We start from the raw sequence: 14,543 nt of genomic DNA, 5'->3' as shown, positions 1-14,543 counted from the left end.
TCTTCTTTAATACTTTTATACTTATGTAAAACTTACTTTACTTGTTCAAAAACTTATACTTATAATACTTCAAAATAATAATCAACTTCTTCTTGGGCCCAGGCGTAGTACCATCTTATGCGCGTTCCCTAATATGTTGGGGTAGCGAGCCACCAATCCTAAAAGAGCATACCTCGGTCTACCAGGGCCAAGACCTCGGAATTGGACACCTGGATTTGTTTAACGACAACCTCGGAAGTCAGGTACTAGCCTCTTCTTAAAAGTAAAATACTTATAATCTTAATTACTTCTTCTTTAAATGCCTTGGCATTTTAATAGGCACCTTGTGTGCCAAAATCCCTAAAGTCTTGACTTTTGGGATCTACTTAAGGCCTCGGCCTTTTCTTTTCTTTTCTTTATCTTTCTTATACTTTTCTTAAAAAAAATGCTTCTTACAAAACTGAAATGTTTAAACAAATTCTAACACTGAAATGCTTAAACAAAAATCTGCATATTAAGCTTAACTAAAATCTGCATATTAAGCTTGACTAAAATCTGCATATTAAGCTTATCTAAAATCTGCATACTAAGCTTAACAAAATCTGCATACTAAGCTTATCTAAAATCTGCATTTGCTAAAGAACTAAACTAAATCTGCACCCGAAACTCTAAAGAAAACTGCACTACCTGCTTGCGAAATCTGCACTATAACTTACAAAATCTGCACTATGTTAAATCACATGTTTTAAGAACTAAAACTAAAACTATTTGTTCATATCCAAATCTAACAAATTCTGAATTAAGTTTCATGGAAGCAAGTATCAAAAGAACAAGCCGAAACCTCTACAATTCTTCCTGTTCAGCACTATGTTAAATCACATGCTTTAAGAACTAAAACTAAAACTATTTGTTCATGTTATCCCAATAGCAAATAAATCTAGAAATCTGCTCGTGCACATTTAATAGCAAGGAAACTAGAAATAAAGGAATCAAATGCTTAAGGAAATCTAAGTTTCTGCATTGCTACTGAAAGGAACTAAAACATGAATAATCATCTTGTTATGTGCCATGGCTGTACTGGAAAAACACAGAAAAGTGCCTCTGTTTCAATCCATAGCAAAAATGGAAGAAAAGAAAACAGAAAAGTGCCTCTACTTTAATCTACGGCAAGGAAGGAAAACCACAATACCGCCAACCTCCTGTTCAGTGCTACGGTAGGGAAAACAAAGAGACCAAATTTGCTACTTATAGCCATTCCAACCTAAAACCTACTAAAGCTTAAAAACTATGTGAGACTTATGCAAAACCTGTACTTTCATTGAGTAATATAGAGATCTTCAAGCTTACTACAGCAGGGATGCAAGGGAAAAAGCAAACACCCGAAGCTACACTTCCTCCAGCAACCCTATTCTGCATAGCATAATCCGAATCCCAAAAAGGAAACTAGATTCTTAGCAACCACAACTTTTTCTACAGCATGTTTTGAAAACCCAAAAAAACAGATATCTAAATCCTTGGACAAACCCAAAATTCCTCACGGCAGAAATGACAAATTCACCATCTTAACAGCTTAAATCCGAACATTCATCCTCTACTTCATGGAGTTCATATCAATATATAGGATGTACTTGCTCAACTATATAATCATCCTCTTCCTCGTTCTTTCTTTGAACCTCACGGCAACAAGCCCTAAATGGAAATCCCCATAGCAAAATTCGAAAACAAGGAAGAAACGAGAACCCGAAGCTACTCTACTGCAGGTGAGGAAGCACTTACCTTCGTTTCCTTGACTCACAGCCGAAGGAGGAACCTTCTAGTGCTTCTTGGGTTCGGGTGAGCTCCAAATCTCGGCGATCTCTTGCGTCTACACCTTCTCCTCGCTGAAATCCCCTTCGGCCGGCCGCCGGAGACGAAGCTAGGGCTTCGTTTTCCTTCGCTCGGGCAGAATCGGCGCCGACGCCGTTCGTGAGGGAGAGGAGAGAAAGTTAGGTCACGGGGAAATAATCAACCCTAAGTTCTCCTCTTATAACCTTAATATTCTGTTAACTGCTTTAAATAAATCTCCTACCTTTTCCAAATAGAACCGACGGCTGGAGCACTTGGTCAACCGCGGCTTGGCTCATGGTTGGAGTCGCGGGTTCGAATCCCAGCTGCAACCATTTTTCTCCTCATTATTTCTTGTTATTAACTTCTACCGCTTAAATAAAATTCTCCCTTTGTTTGATTAAATAACAACTGCTAGCCCAGTTGGTTAGCTGGGTTCGAGGTCTCGAGTTCGAATCTCTCTATTTTTTCCAACTTCTTCCTTTTGGTAAAAATACCAAACGAATTCCAAAAATTATATAAAAATACTCTATAAATTCCTAAAAATCTCTAGAATTTTTCTAAACCATTTCTAGATTTTAATAAGATCTTTTAGGACTCCAAATCATAAAATTTGGGGTGTTACACATTTACCACTTGGACTTAATTCACCTAGTCTCAAGCTAGGAATTTCTTACTTGGCCTCAACCAAGACTTAGCACATGCGTAACTCCCAATCAGGTCTTCAGATGTCTAGTTCCAGTAAGACTTAGTCACTACCTAGTACTTAACCAGGACTTTAACATGTGTCAAGTAACCTGTACCTGTATATTTGACACAATTGATTAGATCACAACTAACTTAATTTTAACCTTAGTCATACATTAAAACTCTGGATTAAATGTTATGCACTCAGTACCAATATCTATGCCAGAGTTGAAGACTACCTTTTCCTAAATACAACTCTTTCAACAATTAGCTCACTTAAGAGTTCACCATACAACTCATCTTTGCCATGAAGCTTTCTCCCATTAGGTTACTCATCTCTCGTTGAATCTTTATTTTGTTTCATATATCATCATTTACTTCTTCATCTACATAGTTCGGCTCCTTCAATGAATATGCACCTTGATCCTTGTCGTCTTATGATCTTTTGAATGTCTCATAACATTCTTCTTTAATCTCAAGTGGATCTTGAACTATCTTCTCATCTTATGATCTTTTGAATATCTCATAACATTCTTCTTTAATCTCAAGTGGATCTTGAACTATCTTCTCATCTTATGATCTTTTGAATATCTCATAACATTCTTCTTTGATCTCTATTGGATCATGAGCTACCAAGCCATCATCCAGTGTTCATGTGTATTTCAACAAAGCTGCTATACAACTTTATACACATAGATGCAATTATAATTTTAACTTAAACGATTTACTCAAATATCAAAACTTAAAATCAAATAACACAATTTCATTGGCACAAAATACATAAATACATAATTATGGTATCATAGGGATTTCTGTGATTAGAGAAGGATGTGAATAGAGTAGCACACAACTAATTAGAGAATTTATGATATTAAGGTTTTGTCAAAGTTAACTAATTTCTCATAAACTATTTTGTTTAAAATAAACTTATCTAGACTTTCTGCTTTCACTAATGGAGCAATAAACCCTATCATACTTAGGGACCTTGAAGGAAAATACAAGATAAAAGGTATGCACCCAAAACTATATAATGAACAATTGAAGTTATTAAAAAGAGATTTATTGGTTTATACTGATGAGATGAATCAGGAGGCATATCTATTCTGTTTCATAATTCTATTTTAGACTATCTTAGAAATTTCACTAGTCCATTCTTCACCAAAAGATTCGGAGATCTTAAACTTCTTCTAAATTATTTGTAAAACACCATGAATCACTACGAAAGTAATACATTAAGAGGTTGTGATAATAGATTGTGCATGATTATTTGAGAAATTAATGTTTTTTTAATATTAGGTAGAGAGTGTAAATCTAAAATGTAATTTATACATACCCAAAAAAGTTGATTTCTAAAATATTTATTATTAATGAGATTCAAATTTTGATCCTCTATAACATGTTTGATATGAACCAAATTGAGAATCTCAATATTCACTAAACAATTCATAATGAGTTGACTACTTCACATAAATATAAGTGTCTAGAGAGGGTAGGTGGGTGTTTGGTAAGATATATCGGATCCTAAATTTGTATATTATATATTATGCTAAAAAATTTGGTATAAAAAAATTTATATCTATACTACATTGAAAGTTCGGTATATTGAATTTTTGATATATCAAATTTTTAGTATGGTATAATTTTTATACCGTTTATATTAAAATTTCAATATCAGTATAGTGTATGTGACATATCAATACTAAATCTCACATCGATATTGATACCGAAAAACTTGATACGGTATACTATCATATTGAAATTTTTAGTATACCAATAATATCGGTATCATTCAATATATTTTAATACGGTATATATGGTATACTAAACTTTTAATTTTTTTTTACCCTTTTAAATTGGAGAGAAAGGAAAAGATTTGAATGAGAAAGTGAAAAAAATATTATTTGAAATTTTTTTATGTAAACGAAAAGAAAGTGAGAGATAGAAAAATTTTCCCTTTATAATTAAAATATTTGCCACTCAAAAAATGGAAGAAAATGGGAGAAATTTGGTTGTATCATTTCTCTTCTTTTCCATACTCTATCCACCCTTCCTTTTTTTTAACTTCTTTTCTTTTACCTTCCAACTAAGCCTAAGAATCCCTTATTTTTATTACTTTGATTTATTACCAATTATTTTTATGTTCTTTTTAAAATCTCTAATATGACCTTTATTTCATATTAAAAAAATAAATCCTGTACTAACAAAGAATTAAATTTCACTGTAAAAAAAGGATCAATTTTATTTTTTTTTGTCGACAATATTTATGTAAACTCATCAATCAAATCACATAAGCAAGTTATTTTATTAATATTTAATAAATTATTTATTTTGATTAAGATGATCAAATCAATAACTAATTTGTCAATTTTTTCCCCTTATTTGTCTGTAAAGAATTACCAAGAAATCGGAACTAGATCACATCCTATTTAACAGAATACCTAAATTACTACCTCTAATAATAATAATAATAATAATAATAATAATAATAATAATAATAATAATAGCAACATGTCCAAATTTGTGCTATAAAAACCCTACCCCTCTTGAACTCCTCCATCTCTCTCGCGCTCTCTCGTCTCAGTCGGCCTTCGATTTAGTGGAGGCGATCGCGCCTTCGACCATCTTTGGCTTGCTATTTCGCTTCGGCTCAGCTTCTGGTAATTCTTGTCTCTGAAAGATACGATCTTTTCGTGCTTTTTCCGGATCGAGATAGCGTTTATTCTTCTTTGGATTCGAGATACGATTCCTCTTTTTGGTTCCATGGACGGATTTGGTTGCCTTCTTGGGAAGGGAATTCAACCAAAATTCTTTGGATTGTAGAATTCGTCTTTGTATTACTTTTAAATTTAAGGTACCTTGTTAATTGTGTCTTCCTTTTCTTTTCAAGGATCAAGGTTCTAGCGGGATCTTTCCTTTTCTCTGTGTCTTTGTTAATTGAGATATCTACAAGCTGATGATCGAATTTTTCCTATTTTGGATTTTGGTTGCCATCTAATTGGTCTTGTTATGTTACTTCAGAATTGGTTTCCACAGATCGTTTTATATGTATGGTATTCTTCTGTACTAATATCGTTCTATATTCCATCAAACTATAAAACTCGCTTTTATTTGTGCTCAATTTCGTCCTTTTTTTTTTAAAAAAAATGTGATAATTACTTAAATTTTCTATAGCTTTTCCCCCTGTCATGATGGTGGATTCTTGACTACTATTGTAATTGTAGGTATTACAGAGATATCTGGGATCTGCCTCTTGATTTTGCGTCACCAAAAATCAGAGGAGAAAAAGTAAGTTCTTCGATTCTGAATGGCGCAAGAGAGCTGGAAAAAGGATACTGAACAAACTGACTGCGAAACCCCTGAAGTCCCCATTTTATGTGCAAACAAATGTGGGTTTTTTGGAACTGCCATGAACAATAACCTCTGCTCCAAATGCTACAAGGATATTTCCATGAAACATGAGTCGATGGTTTCTTCCCCTATAACAGAAGTGGAGAAACCACAGATTGTTCCATCTTCTTCTGTGCAGATCAACCACACTGAAGGTTTGAGTAAAGTGGATGGGCCAAGTGAGCCCAAGGTTGTCGACGATCAACTGAAGGGATTGTTGAAGAAGCAACCGGCTAACCGATGTGCCCAATGCCAGAAAAAGATAGGTTTAATTGGTTTCAAATGCCGGTGTGGCGGTGCATTCTGTTCCTCTCATAGGTACTCTGAGGCACATGAATGCTCTTTCGACTACAAGGCTGCTGGCCGAGTGGTGTTAGCCAAAGAGAATCCTGTTGTGATGGCTAAGAAGTTGGAGAAAATTTGAAGTCATAGTTGTTCTTGAGTGGGGATACAAAGGCATGTTCCGATGCGAATTAGATAGCCAAGTTTTTATAAAAGTGAATATTGAAGTACTTTATTCTTCGAATTGAAGATGCTGGCATGCTTTTATGATGTAAAAAGAAACTTCATCAAATGTATGGGTTTAACCCTGTTTAAGTCTTATGGGGCATGATAGCGTAGATAGTTTTTAAAAATAAGTGTGATTAGAAAGATCCTATGTTATTTATATATAACATAGGATTATGATTGTATGTATTTAACAAGTTTTTGAGTATACAATTTCTAATTTCCAACAAATTGCACACTGAAATATCTATTTCCTTTGTGGGGGTTTGCATGATTTCATGGATGAAAAAGCTTGGTCTCAAGTAAATTACTTCTTGTTATTTATTTGTATGGGTTTTCAACATTTTAGAGTTCTAAGTGTATGTTATATCTAAAGTCATGGATATAAAGAAGTTCATTATTTTGGTAGCCAATTTTTTGTTTTTTTTTAACCAAGAACAAAAAGATTATTTTGTCTGATTTTAGATGGTAAGATGGACCATCTCCTGATCCATAAAAAATGTACTAGAGGATTCGGTCTCATGGTTGAGCAGTATTTTTCTTGTGAAGTTAGTTTATACTTCTAATAACTTAGTAAGGTCAATTGCAATAGATTTGCAATGCTAGCATGCTAAGTAATCCGATTCAGAACCCTCTTTCCTCCTATTACACTGTTTATGAATTTTCAACTAGTCATTTCTCAAAGTCCACTAGCTTTTCTCTTTCTAGGCTCCTTCTGTGAATAAAATATATTACAATCTTTTTTACAACACAACAATTGGAGCTAGATATTTAGGCTAAGATTACACAAGATAGAGTTGAGAATGCAAATACAAATAAATTTAAATGTCAATCCTAAATCGTTCCCTTGTTAATCAATAGATTGGATCCACCATCAGTCAATTACTTTTCTCATTACAACATTTTTAATTTTTCAATAACTACTTTAGTCTCTCTCCGGTGACCTTTAGGTCATCCAACAATCGTCCTTCAACTTTGTTAGATCAATGTTACCTTTAACTCTTCTACTATAATTGAAAATATTAGTTGACTGGTTTAAGATCAGTCCGACTAATTCAACCGTGAATATAAATATTCTATTTATTGGTATATCAACTTAAATTGATTGTCTAATCAACTCAATCACCAATTGACTAAAAACTATCTTCAATCAACGAGAGTCATCCTACTAGCCAAGTTTTTACCTAAGTTGAAGACTACATTTTCCTATATTCAATTCTCTCAGTCCTTAGCTCACTTAAAAGTTTACCTTACAGGTTACAACTCATGTTCGCCATGAAGTTCTTTCCCATTAGGTTACTCGCAAACCCTTAGTTGTCCTATTGTCTTTTGAATGTCCTGTAAGGGCATCCACAACGCTACATCATTATAACATCCACCACCTCATCAAAAAGTATGGGTCCACTGTCACATACTCATTATAACATCTTTTTTTCGCCCACATTACTTTTAACATTAATATTTATTATTTATGGGTCCCACAATCTACTCAATATCATATTAAATAAATATATTTTAAAATATTTAAATTATTATTGTTATTTTTAATAATAATCTTACTTTTAAAAATATAATTTTATTGTTTTTCAAAAATAATAATATTTTTTTAATATATTTATTAAATAAAATAGATATTTGTGAGAAAACAAAATTACAAAGTTGGGGAAACAAAATTACAACTAAACGACTAAAATTACAAAGTTGGGAAAATAAAATTACAAAGTTGGGAAAATAAAATTACAACTGAGCGGCTAAAATTATAAAGTTGAGAAAATAAAATTTATTTTAAATTACCATGTAATTATGAAATTGAAAGCAACAATAACTTAAATAAACCACACTATGATGAAATTAAAAATAATATATGAAATACTAATTCACGGATTATTGCTGTATTGCCCCAGATATGCTCAACTAAGTCGACGCGAAGTTGGTGATGAACTTGAGTGTCACGTAACTCAGAATTTGTTCGAAGATAATCCTAAAATCCTCGGTTTGAGCCATGGACAAGTTGTGCAGGTTCGTCACCTTCATCATTGTACCAATTTGTCACGTAACCTCCCTCATCCTCAATAATCATGTTATGCAAACTAATACATGCTAGCATGATTTATTTTAACTTTTTCCTATATCAATAATGAGTTTGACCTCTAACAATCGCCCATCGAGATTGAAGCACCCTAAATGCCCATTCGACATCTTTTCTTGTAGACTCTTGTATTTCCTTAAACAACTTTCTCTTGGGATCCTCCGGGCAAGGAAAATCCTTAACGAAAGTAGCACACTCGGGATATATTCCATCTGTTAGATAATAACTCTTCGTATATAATGTCGTTTGTCGTGAAATTAAGCTCCGACGCATTTCTTTGCAAAACGTTGTTGAATATGGGAGATTCATATAACATGTTAATATCGTTACGTGAACCGGCGACCCTAAAGAATGCATGCCATATCCACAAGTCATGAGACGCGACCGCTTCAAGTACGATTGTTGGTGACTCATGCCCCCTCCTTGTAAATTGACCTTTCCAAGCAACTGGATATTTTTTTCATTTCCAATGCATACAATCAAGGCTACCCAACATGCCAGGAAAGCCGTGTCTCTCATCATGCATTTGAAGAAGATGTTGAACATCATCAGTATTTGACCTTCTCAAGTACCTATCACCAAATATTTCAACCACGTATTTGCAGAACTTGAAAAGACACCTGATGACAGTTGATTCACCCATATGTAGGTACTCGTCAAGGTGGTCAGTGAGGACTTCGTAAGCCAGTCGACGAATTACAGCGATGCATTTTTGTAGTGGTGACAACCCTTTTCTTTGCACAACATCGTCTCTATGTTGAAAAAACGCTGAATGATTCTCTAATGCATTCAGTATGTGGAAGAATAACTCTCTTCGCATCCGAAATCGTCTTCGAAATATTTCATCGTGATACACCAGGTTTATAGAGAAATAGTCATTGACAAGCCTCTCATATCCGGTTTCACGATTTCTTCGGATGAACTTTCTTCTTCTGCGTGTGCCCCCTCTCTGATATGCTTCCATAAGTTGTTGGTGTTGTTGAAGAACCAATAACATCAATTCTTCACCCGGATCATAAGCTTGCTCATCGATTTCAACATGGACTTCATCTTCGCTTGTCGAGCTGGAACTTGAGCTAGAGCTGCCTGTAGAATAAGATATTTTTGGAAGAAACATGTTATAGTCGAATAAAAATCTCATAGCACAATGTGTTTTTATATATTATTTTTTTTCATGCAACAGCTAGTTTGCAACGGTTAGCTTGCAACAGCTAGTTTATAACGGCTATTTTGCAACGTCTAGTTTGTAATGCCTAGTTTGCAATAGCTATTTTCCAACAGCTAGTTTCCAACGACTAGTTTACAACGACTATTTTGTAAAATTATAATAATTGAAAATCACATTAATCGAAATGAGAAATACAATAATTAAAAATTACAATCACTCGAAAATACAATAATGCTAGAAAATGAACGTTGAGTAAACAATTTAGATATTCCATCTCGACCTAATATCCTGGCATAGACATTCATGTATGATAAGCTACTCCTTTGTCATCTGTGAGGTGTCTTTGTTCAATATTCCGTACTCCTTTAACTTCAAATAACGATTCTTAGCTTTAGATTTGGACAAGGTAGCTTTTGCCTTAATCTCCTCTACTTCGAATTGTTTTTGTTTCAGATCGACTTCGGACTTCTTCACGCTTGTGCACTCAGTGAACTTTGCGAAAATATTGTTGTAGTTTAGTGTTAGATCCTCCATGGTTGATTTTACTTTGTGTTTTCCCTTTCTTTTTGCTGCCTTCTATCCCATTGGACGAATATCTTCATCATCCATGTCTATACTCACATCTTGGTTGGAGGAGGTGTTGCTTGCTCCCAACTCTGAGGTCCTCGTCTTCTTTGTGGCCACAAAGTGATCAACGGACTGTGGAGTAAACATTGGACGATCTTTGACAATTCTCCACACATGCTCGAAATTGAATGCAGCGCCATTATTTTCGGATCGATATTTTTCGTAAACAAACCTCAATATATCTTCATCACTATGACCACTTCGATAGGAACTTAAACACTATTGTAATTTATGTTGAATTGATATCCCTTCTTTTGTATTGTATTGTACCAATGTGATCGTATAACATTTGCACTTCTGGTGTTTGAACCTAGGGGACGATTCTCATTGTACTAGTTTGCAACACGCCCCCAAAAAGCATCCGCCTTTTGATCATTGCTGATTATTGGATCATCGCTGATAGTGACAAAACTTTTCGCTAAGACCTTATCTTCAACCTTTGTCCAACTTGAACGCTTTCTTGTACCCTTAGTACTTGAAACCGTTTTTCAAAATTGATCACCTCAATTGGGGATTCACGGTCGGAAAGTTGAGTCTCTGGGACAAAAGTCGGAGTTGCAAGTTCATTCGATATTGGAGGAGTGAAAGACATACCAGTTGTGTGCGAGGTACCATATCCATGAACAACCAGCGACGTAAAATACAGATGACTTATGTTTTGCCAATATTAGGCTGGAAGTGGTTGATATAGACTTCGAGAGGCATAATTTGGATGATTCATAGAATTTTCAAAACCTTAGAAATTTTGAAGATTTTGTGGAGGAAACGACATATTTGAAAATGGATGTAGGTATTGATAATTTGATAGAATTTGTGGATTTTGGAAAAATTAATATTCTTACGGGTTGTTTATAGAATTTAAGAAATTTGTAAAAAAAAAATGCCTTGTTATTTTCATCCATTTTGCATAGAAAATAAGATTATAGGAACTTAAAAAAATAATTGGAGAGAATATTAGAGTTGAATTGGAGAGTCTAGTGAGTTGGAATGAAAATATATGTATACATTGATGGATCTTTATAGATGAAATTTCGAACTAGCCGTTAAAAAACTAACCGTTTTATTCAATTTATAATTTTAAAATTTATAATTTTTTAATAAATAAAATTTAAAAACTAAAAAATATATACACATGGGATGGACCAACTAGGGGATGGCCTACCCCACATTTACTTGAACGCGTTCAAACAAAGAATGTTATAACACCCCCTCCCAATACTTTTAACAACAAAGGGGTTGTTATAACACCCTTTAACATCTGTATTACAGATACTCTAATATTTTCTTGACTTTTATTGGACCCCGAGCTACCAAGTCATCATCAGGTCCTTGTTTATTTCAACAAAGTTGCACAACTTTATATACATAGATATCATTATAATTTTAACTTGAACTCTTTACTCAAATATTAAAACATAAAATCAAAAATACAATTTCATTGACACAAAATACATAAATACATAGACATGGTAGCATTGGAATTTCTATGAGTGAAGAAGGATGCAAGCAAAGTAATGTGCAACTCGTTAGGGAATTTAGGATAGATTTTAGACTGATTTATCATAAACTATTTTATTTAAAATAAATTTATCTAAACTTTTGGCTTGCAGTAATAGAGTAATAAACCCTATCATACTTAGGAAACTCGTAGGAAAATACAAGATAAATTATTAAATTACAAATTAGAGATAGAGAGAGAAGACCTCTCTTAGTGCCAATAGATGTCAAGAAAGACATAAACCCAAAGTATTTAATGAACAGTTGAAGTTTTTGAAGAGAGATTTATTACTTTATGAGATGAATAAGGAGGCATATCTATTCTGCATCATAATTCCATTTTTATACCAATTTCAAAACTTCACTAATCCATTCATCAAGTCTCATTAAAAAAATTCAGAAATATTAAACTTCTTTTAACATTTGGAGATTTAAAGATCTTAAATTTCAATAATTGATCCTATCTAAAAGCTAAGACAAATAGAAGATCGGTGATATGGCTGCGATGTAGACCAAGTCTTCATAACCCAAGGGGAGGAGGGCTAATGAGCTATCTTTTATGTTGACCGAATCGTTGGACACTCAAAAAAAAGAATGAACAAAGGTGTCCGAAAGTCTTCGGTTCATGGTGCCTACAAGGTTGTTAGAAAACATACCATGAATATCCCGGTCTAACACTTCGACGTTCAAATAAGTCTCCGATAAAAAAAAAAAAGATAAACAGTATGTAATGAAATGATTGAATATAAAACATTCCAGGCCTACAAGAGTGGAGCGGAAGCGATATGGAGCCTGAGGCAATGGCGCAAAGCCGAAGGCTACATGGATCTGAATGCGACGACACGAAACTAGATGCGGCATGGATTCGAAAGACGACATACAACCGGAATACACGCAGTCGGATCTCAAGTCGGAATATGACAGTGGCACACATGCCTGAATTCAACAATGACACGAAGGTCGAAATATGATACATAGGCTGGAATATGACAAGCACGCAGGCCGATACACGACACATAGACGGGAACACAATCGTGGTTGGCAGGTGGGAATATAACAGTGGTGGCAAAAAACAACTGTATGCTAGGGGTGTGGAGGTCAGAAACAGTAGCACAAGATTGAGAGGTCAACTGGTAGAGATGGCGTGGAGTGTGTGAGGGAAAAAAGGGGTCCAGCCACGAAGATGGCAGGCGTCGGAGGCGACGTTCTTGTGCGAGAGAAAGAGGAAGCACGAGTCCGGCAGCATGCGTGAGGCGCGGATCCTGCGGCAGAGGTAGGAGAATGCTGACGACGGGATAACTGGCAGAGAGGGCAATGGTCCGCCGAAGGAAATGGCAAGAGGGAGGAAATCGGTGGCCTAATCGCAAGGGAGCATATGGCGACTCAGGTCGGCTGCTCATGGCGAAGGAGGCTATTGCAGTAGCGTTGTGCAAATTAACGGTGGCTGGCTGCGAATGGAAGAGCTACAACGGTAGCCTATTGTGTCGGTGGCGACTGGAGAGAGGGTGGGTGAGAGTGCGGAGATCGTGAGGGAGAGGGAGACAGGGCTCGACGGCTTGACTTGAGGCGGAAAAAAATGGAGCCCCGAGACCAAATCCTCCAAAACGAGAAAATCCAAAATGTCCTAATTACCCTCCACATCCACGCGAGGAGGACATGCTCAGACACGTCAATTTCAACCCTAAACCCTAAGACCTCATATAACAACACTCCATGTCTTAACTATCGCACCACCCCGAATGAACGTATTCACTAACTTATATGAAAGTAATGTAATAGGTTATGATAACAGCTTATGCATGGTTACTCGAGGAAATCATTTTTATTATTATTATTTTTGATAACAGGTGGATGCCCTTCATCTTAATTAATCCATTCGAGTAATTTTGAAATATAATTTGTGTATTAAAAAGTCAATCTCTAAAATATTTCTTTTTAATGGGATTCGATTATATAATTTTTTTTAAGTGTTTCTCAGAGATGGTTAACAAATATGTCTAATGTTTTTAATTGCTTTAATTTATTGGTAAAAATCAAAAGAACCTTTGTTTTTTTTTGAACCATTGCATAAGCGTTCCTCTTTTAATTTTTATTAAAACAACGTTCCACCCATCAACCCCTTTAAAATAGCACAGTTGCCCTCAAGTACATGCCTAACATTATTACCCCTATCACTCAGATTAAATCCTAAACCAATCAGCCAATTAGATGAACATGATAAATCTGTGTTATAGCAACTACGAAATTATAATTATTACAAATATTATAATAGCTATGGTTTATCATAGTTGCAACCGTTGTTATAACAACTATATTTTTTTAGTTGTTTCAATGTGAATATTATTAAATAAGAAAAGTATATGTTGTAATAGCTATGAAATCGTAGTTGTTACTGTTGGGGTTGCAAGGTTGCAAACATAGTCCCATATTGGAAACACATGGGAAAGATCATGGGTTTATAAGAGAAAAGATATCTCCATTGGTATGAGGCCTTTTGGATAGAGCCCAAGAGCAAAACCATGAGGGCGTAGGCCCAAAGTGGACAATATCATGTCATTGTGGAGATATCTAAATTCTTTTCGATCCTACAGTTACAATGTGAATATTAGGTAAATATGTCAAGTCTGTATTATATTAACTATGATTTCGTATTTGCGGCAATGCAAATTATAGTAGCTATGAAAATATAATTGTACAATGTGAATATTGTTAACGAGTGAAGTCTACCTGACTGGTTCAAGGTTTAAATTTAAAATCAACTAAACAGACATCCTTTTT

At 34.7% G+C, this 14,543-nt stretch overlaps 2 protein-coding genes across 2 annotated transcripts; one reads left to right on the top strand and one right to left on the bottom strand.

Annotated features, from left to right (window-relative positions):
* Positions 1 to 5,030: 5,030 nt before the first annotated feature.
* On the top strand, positions 5,031 to 6,588 carry LOC121968500 (zinc finger A20 and AN1 domain-containing stress-associated protein 9-like). Its single transcript, XM_042518842.1, has 2 exons — positions 5,031 to 5,147; positions 5,712 to 6,588. Exon 2 carries the CDS (start codon positions 5,795 to 5,797, stop codon positions 6,299 to 6,301), a length of 507 nt encoding a protein of 168 aa, XP_042374776.1. The 5' UTR covers positions 5,031 to 5,147; positions 5,712 to 5,794; the 3' UTR covers positions 6,302 to 6,588.
* A 2,345-nt stretch (positions 6,589 to 8,933) lies between these two features.
* Positions 8,934 to 10,175, bottom strand: LOC122055094. Its single transcript, XM_042616486.1, has 2 exons — positions 10,022 to 10,175; positions 8,934 to 9,559 (listed from the first exon to the last, which is right to left on the bottom strand). The coding sequence occupies exons 1-2, from the start codon at positions 10,173 to 10,175 to the stop codon at positions 8,934 to 8,936; spliced, it is 780 nt and encodes a 259-aa protein (XP_042472420.1).
* Between the last annotated feature and the right edge of the window lie 4,368 nt (positions 10,176 to 14,543).

The sequence above is a fragment of the Zingiber officinale genome, chromosome 3B (genome assembly GCF_018446385.1).
Source record: "Zingiber officinale cultivar Zhangliang chromosome 3B, Zo_v1.1, whole genome shotgun sequence".
NCBI lineage: Eukaryota > Viridiplantae > Streptophyta > Magnoliopsida > Zingiberales > Zingiberaceae > Zingiber > Zingiber officinale.
This window is presented reverse-complemented; position numbering and strand designations above follow the sequence as displayed.

What these genes read in the sequence shown, in the direction of transcription:
- LOC121968500 (XM_042518842.1), top strand. Translation starts at nt 5,795, where the DNA reads ATGGCGCAAGAGAGCTGGAAAAAGGATACTGAACAAACTGACTGCGAA.
- LOC122055094 (XM_042616486.1), bottom strand. Translation starts at nt 10,175, where the DNA reads ATGGAGGATCTAACACTAAACTACAACAATATTTTCGCAAAGTTCACT. An exon ending in CAAATCTAAAGCTAAGAATC is followed by an intron (nt 9,560 to 10,021) that starts GTTATTTGAAGT and finishes CTTATTCTACAG; the next exon opens with GCAGCTCTAGCTCAAGTTCC.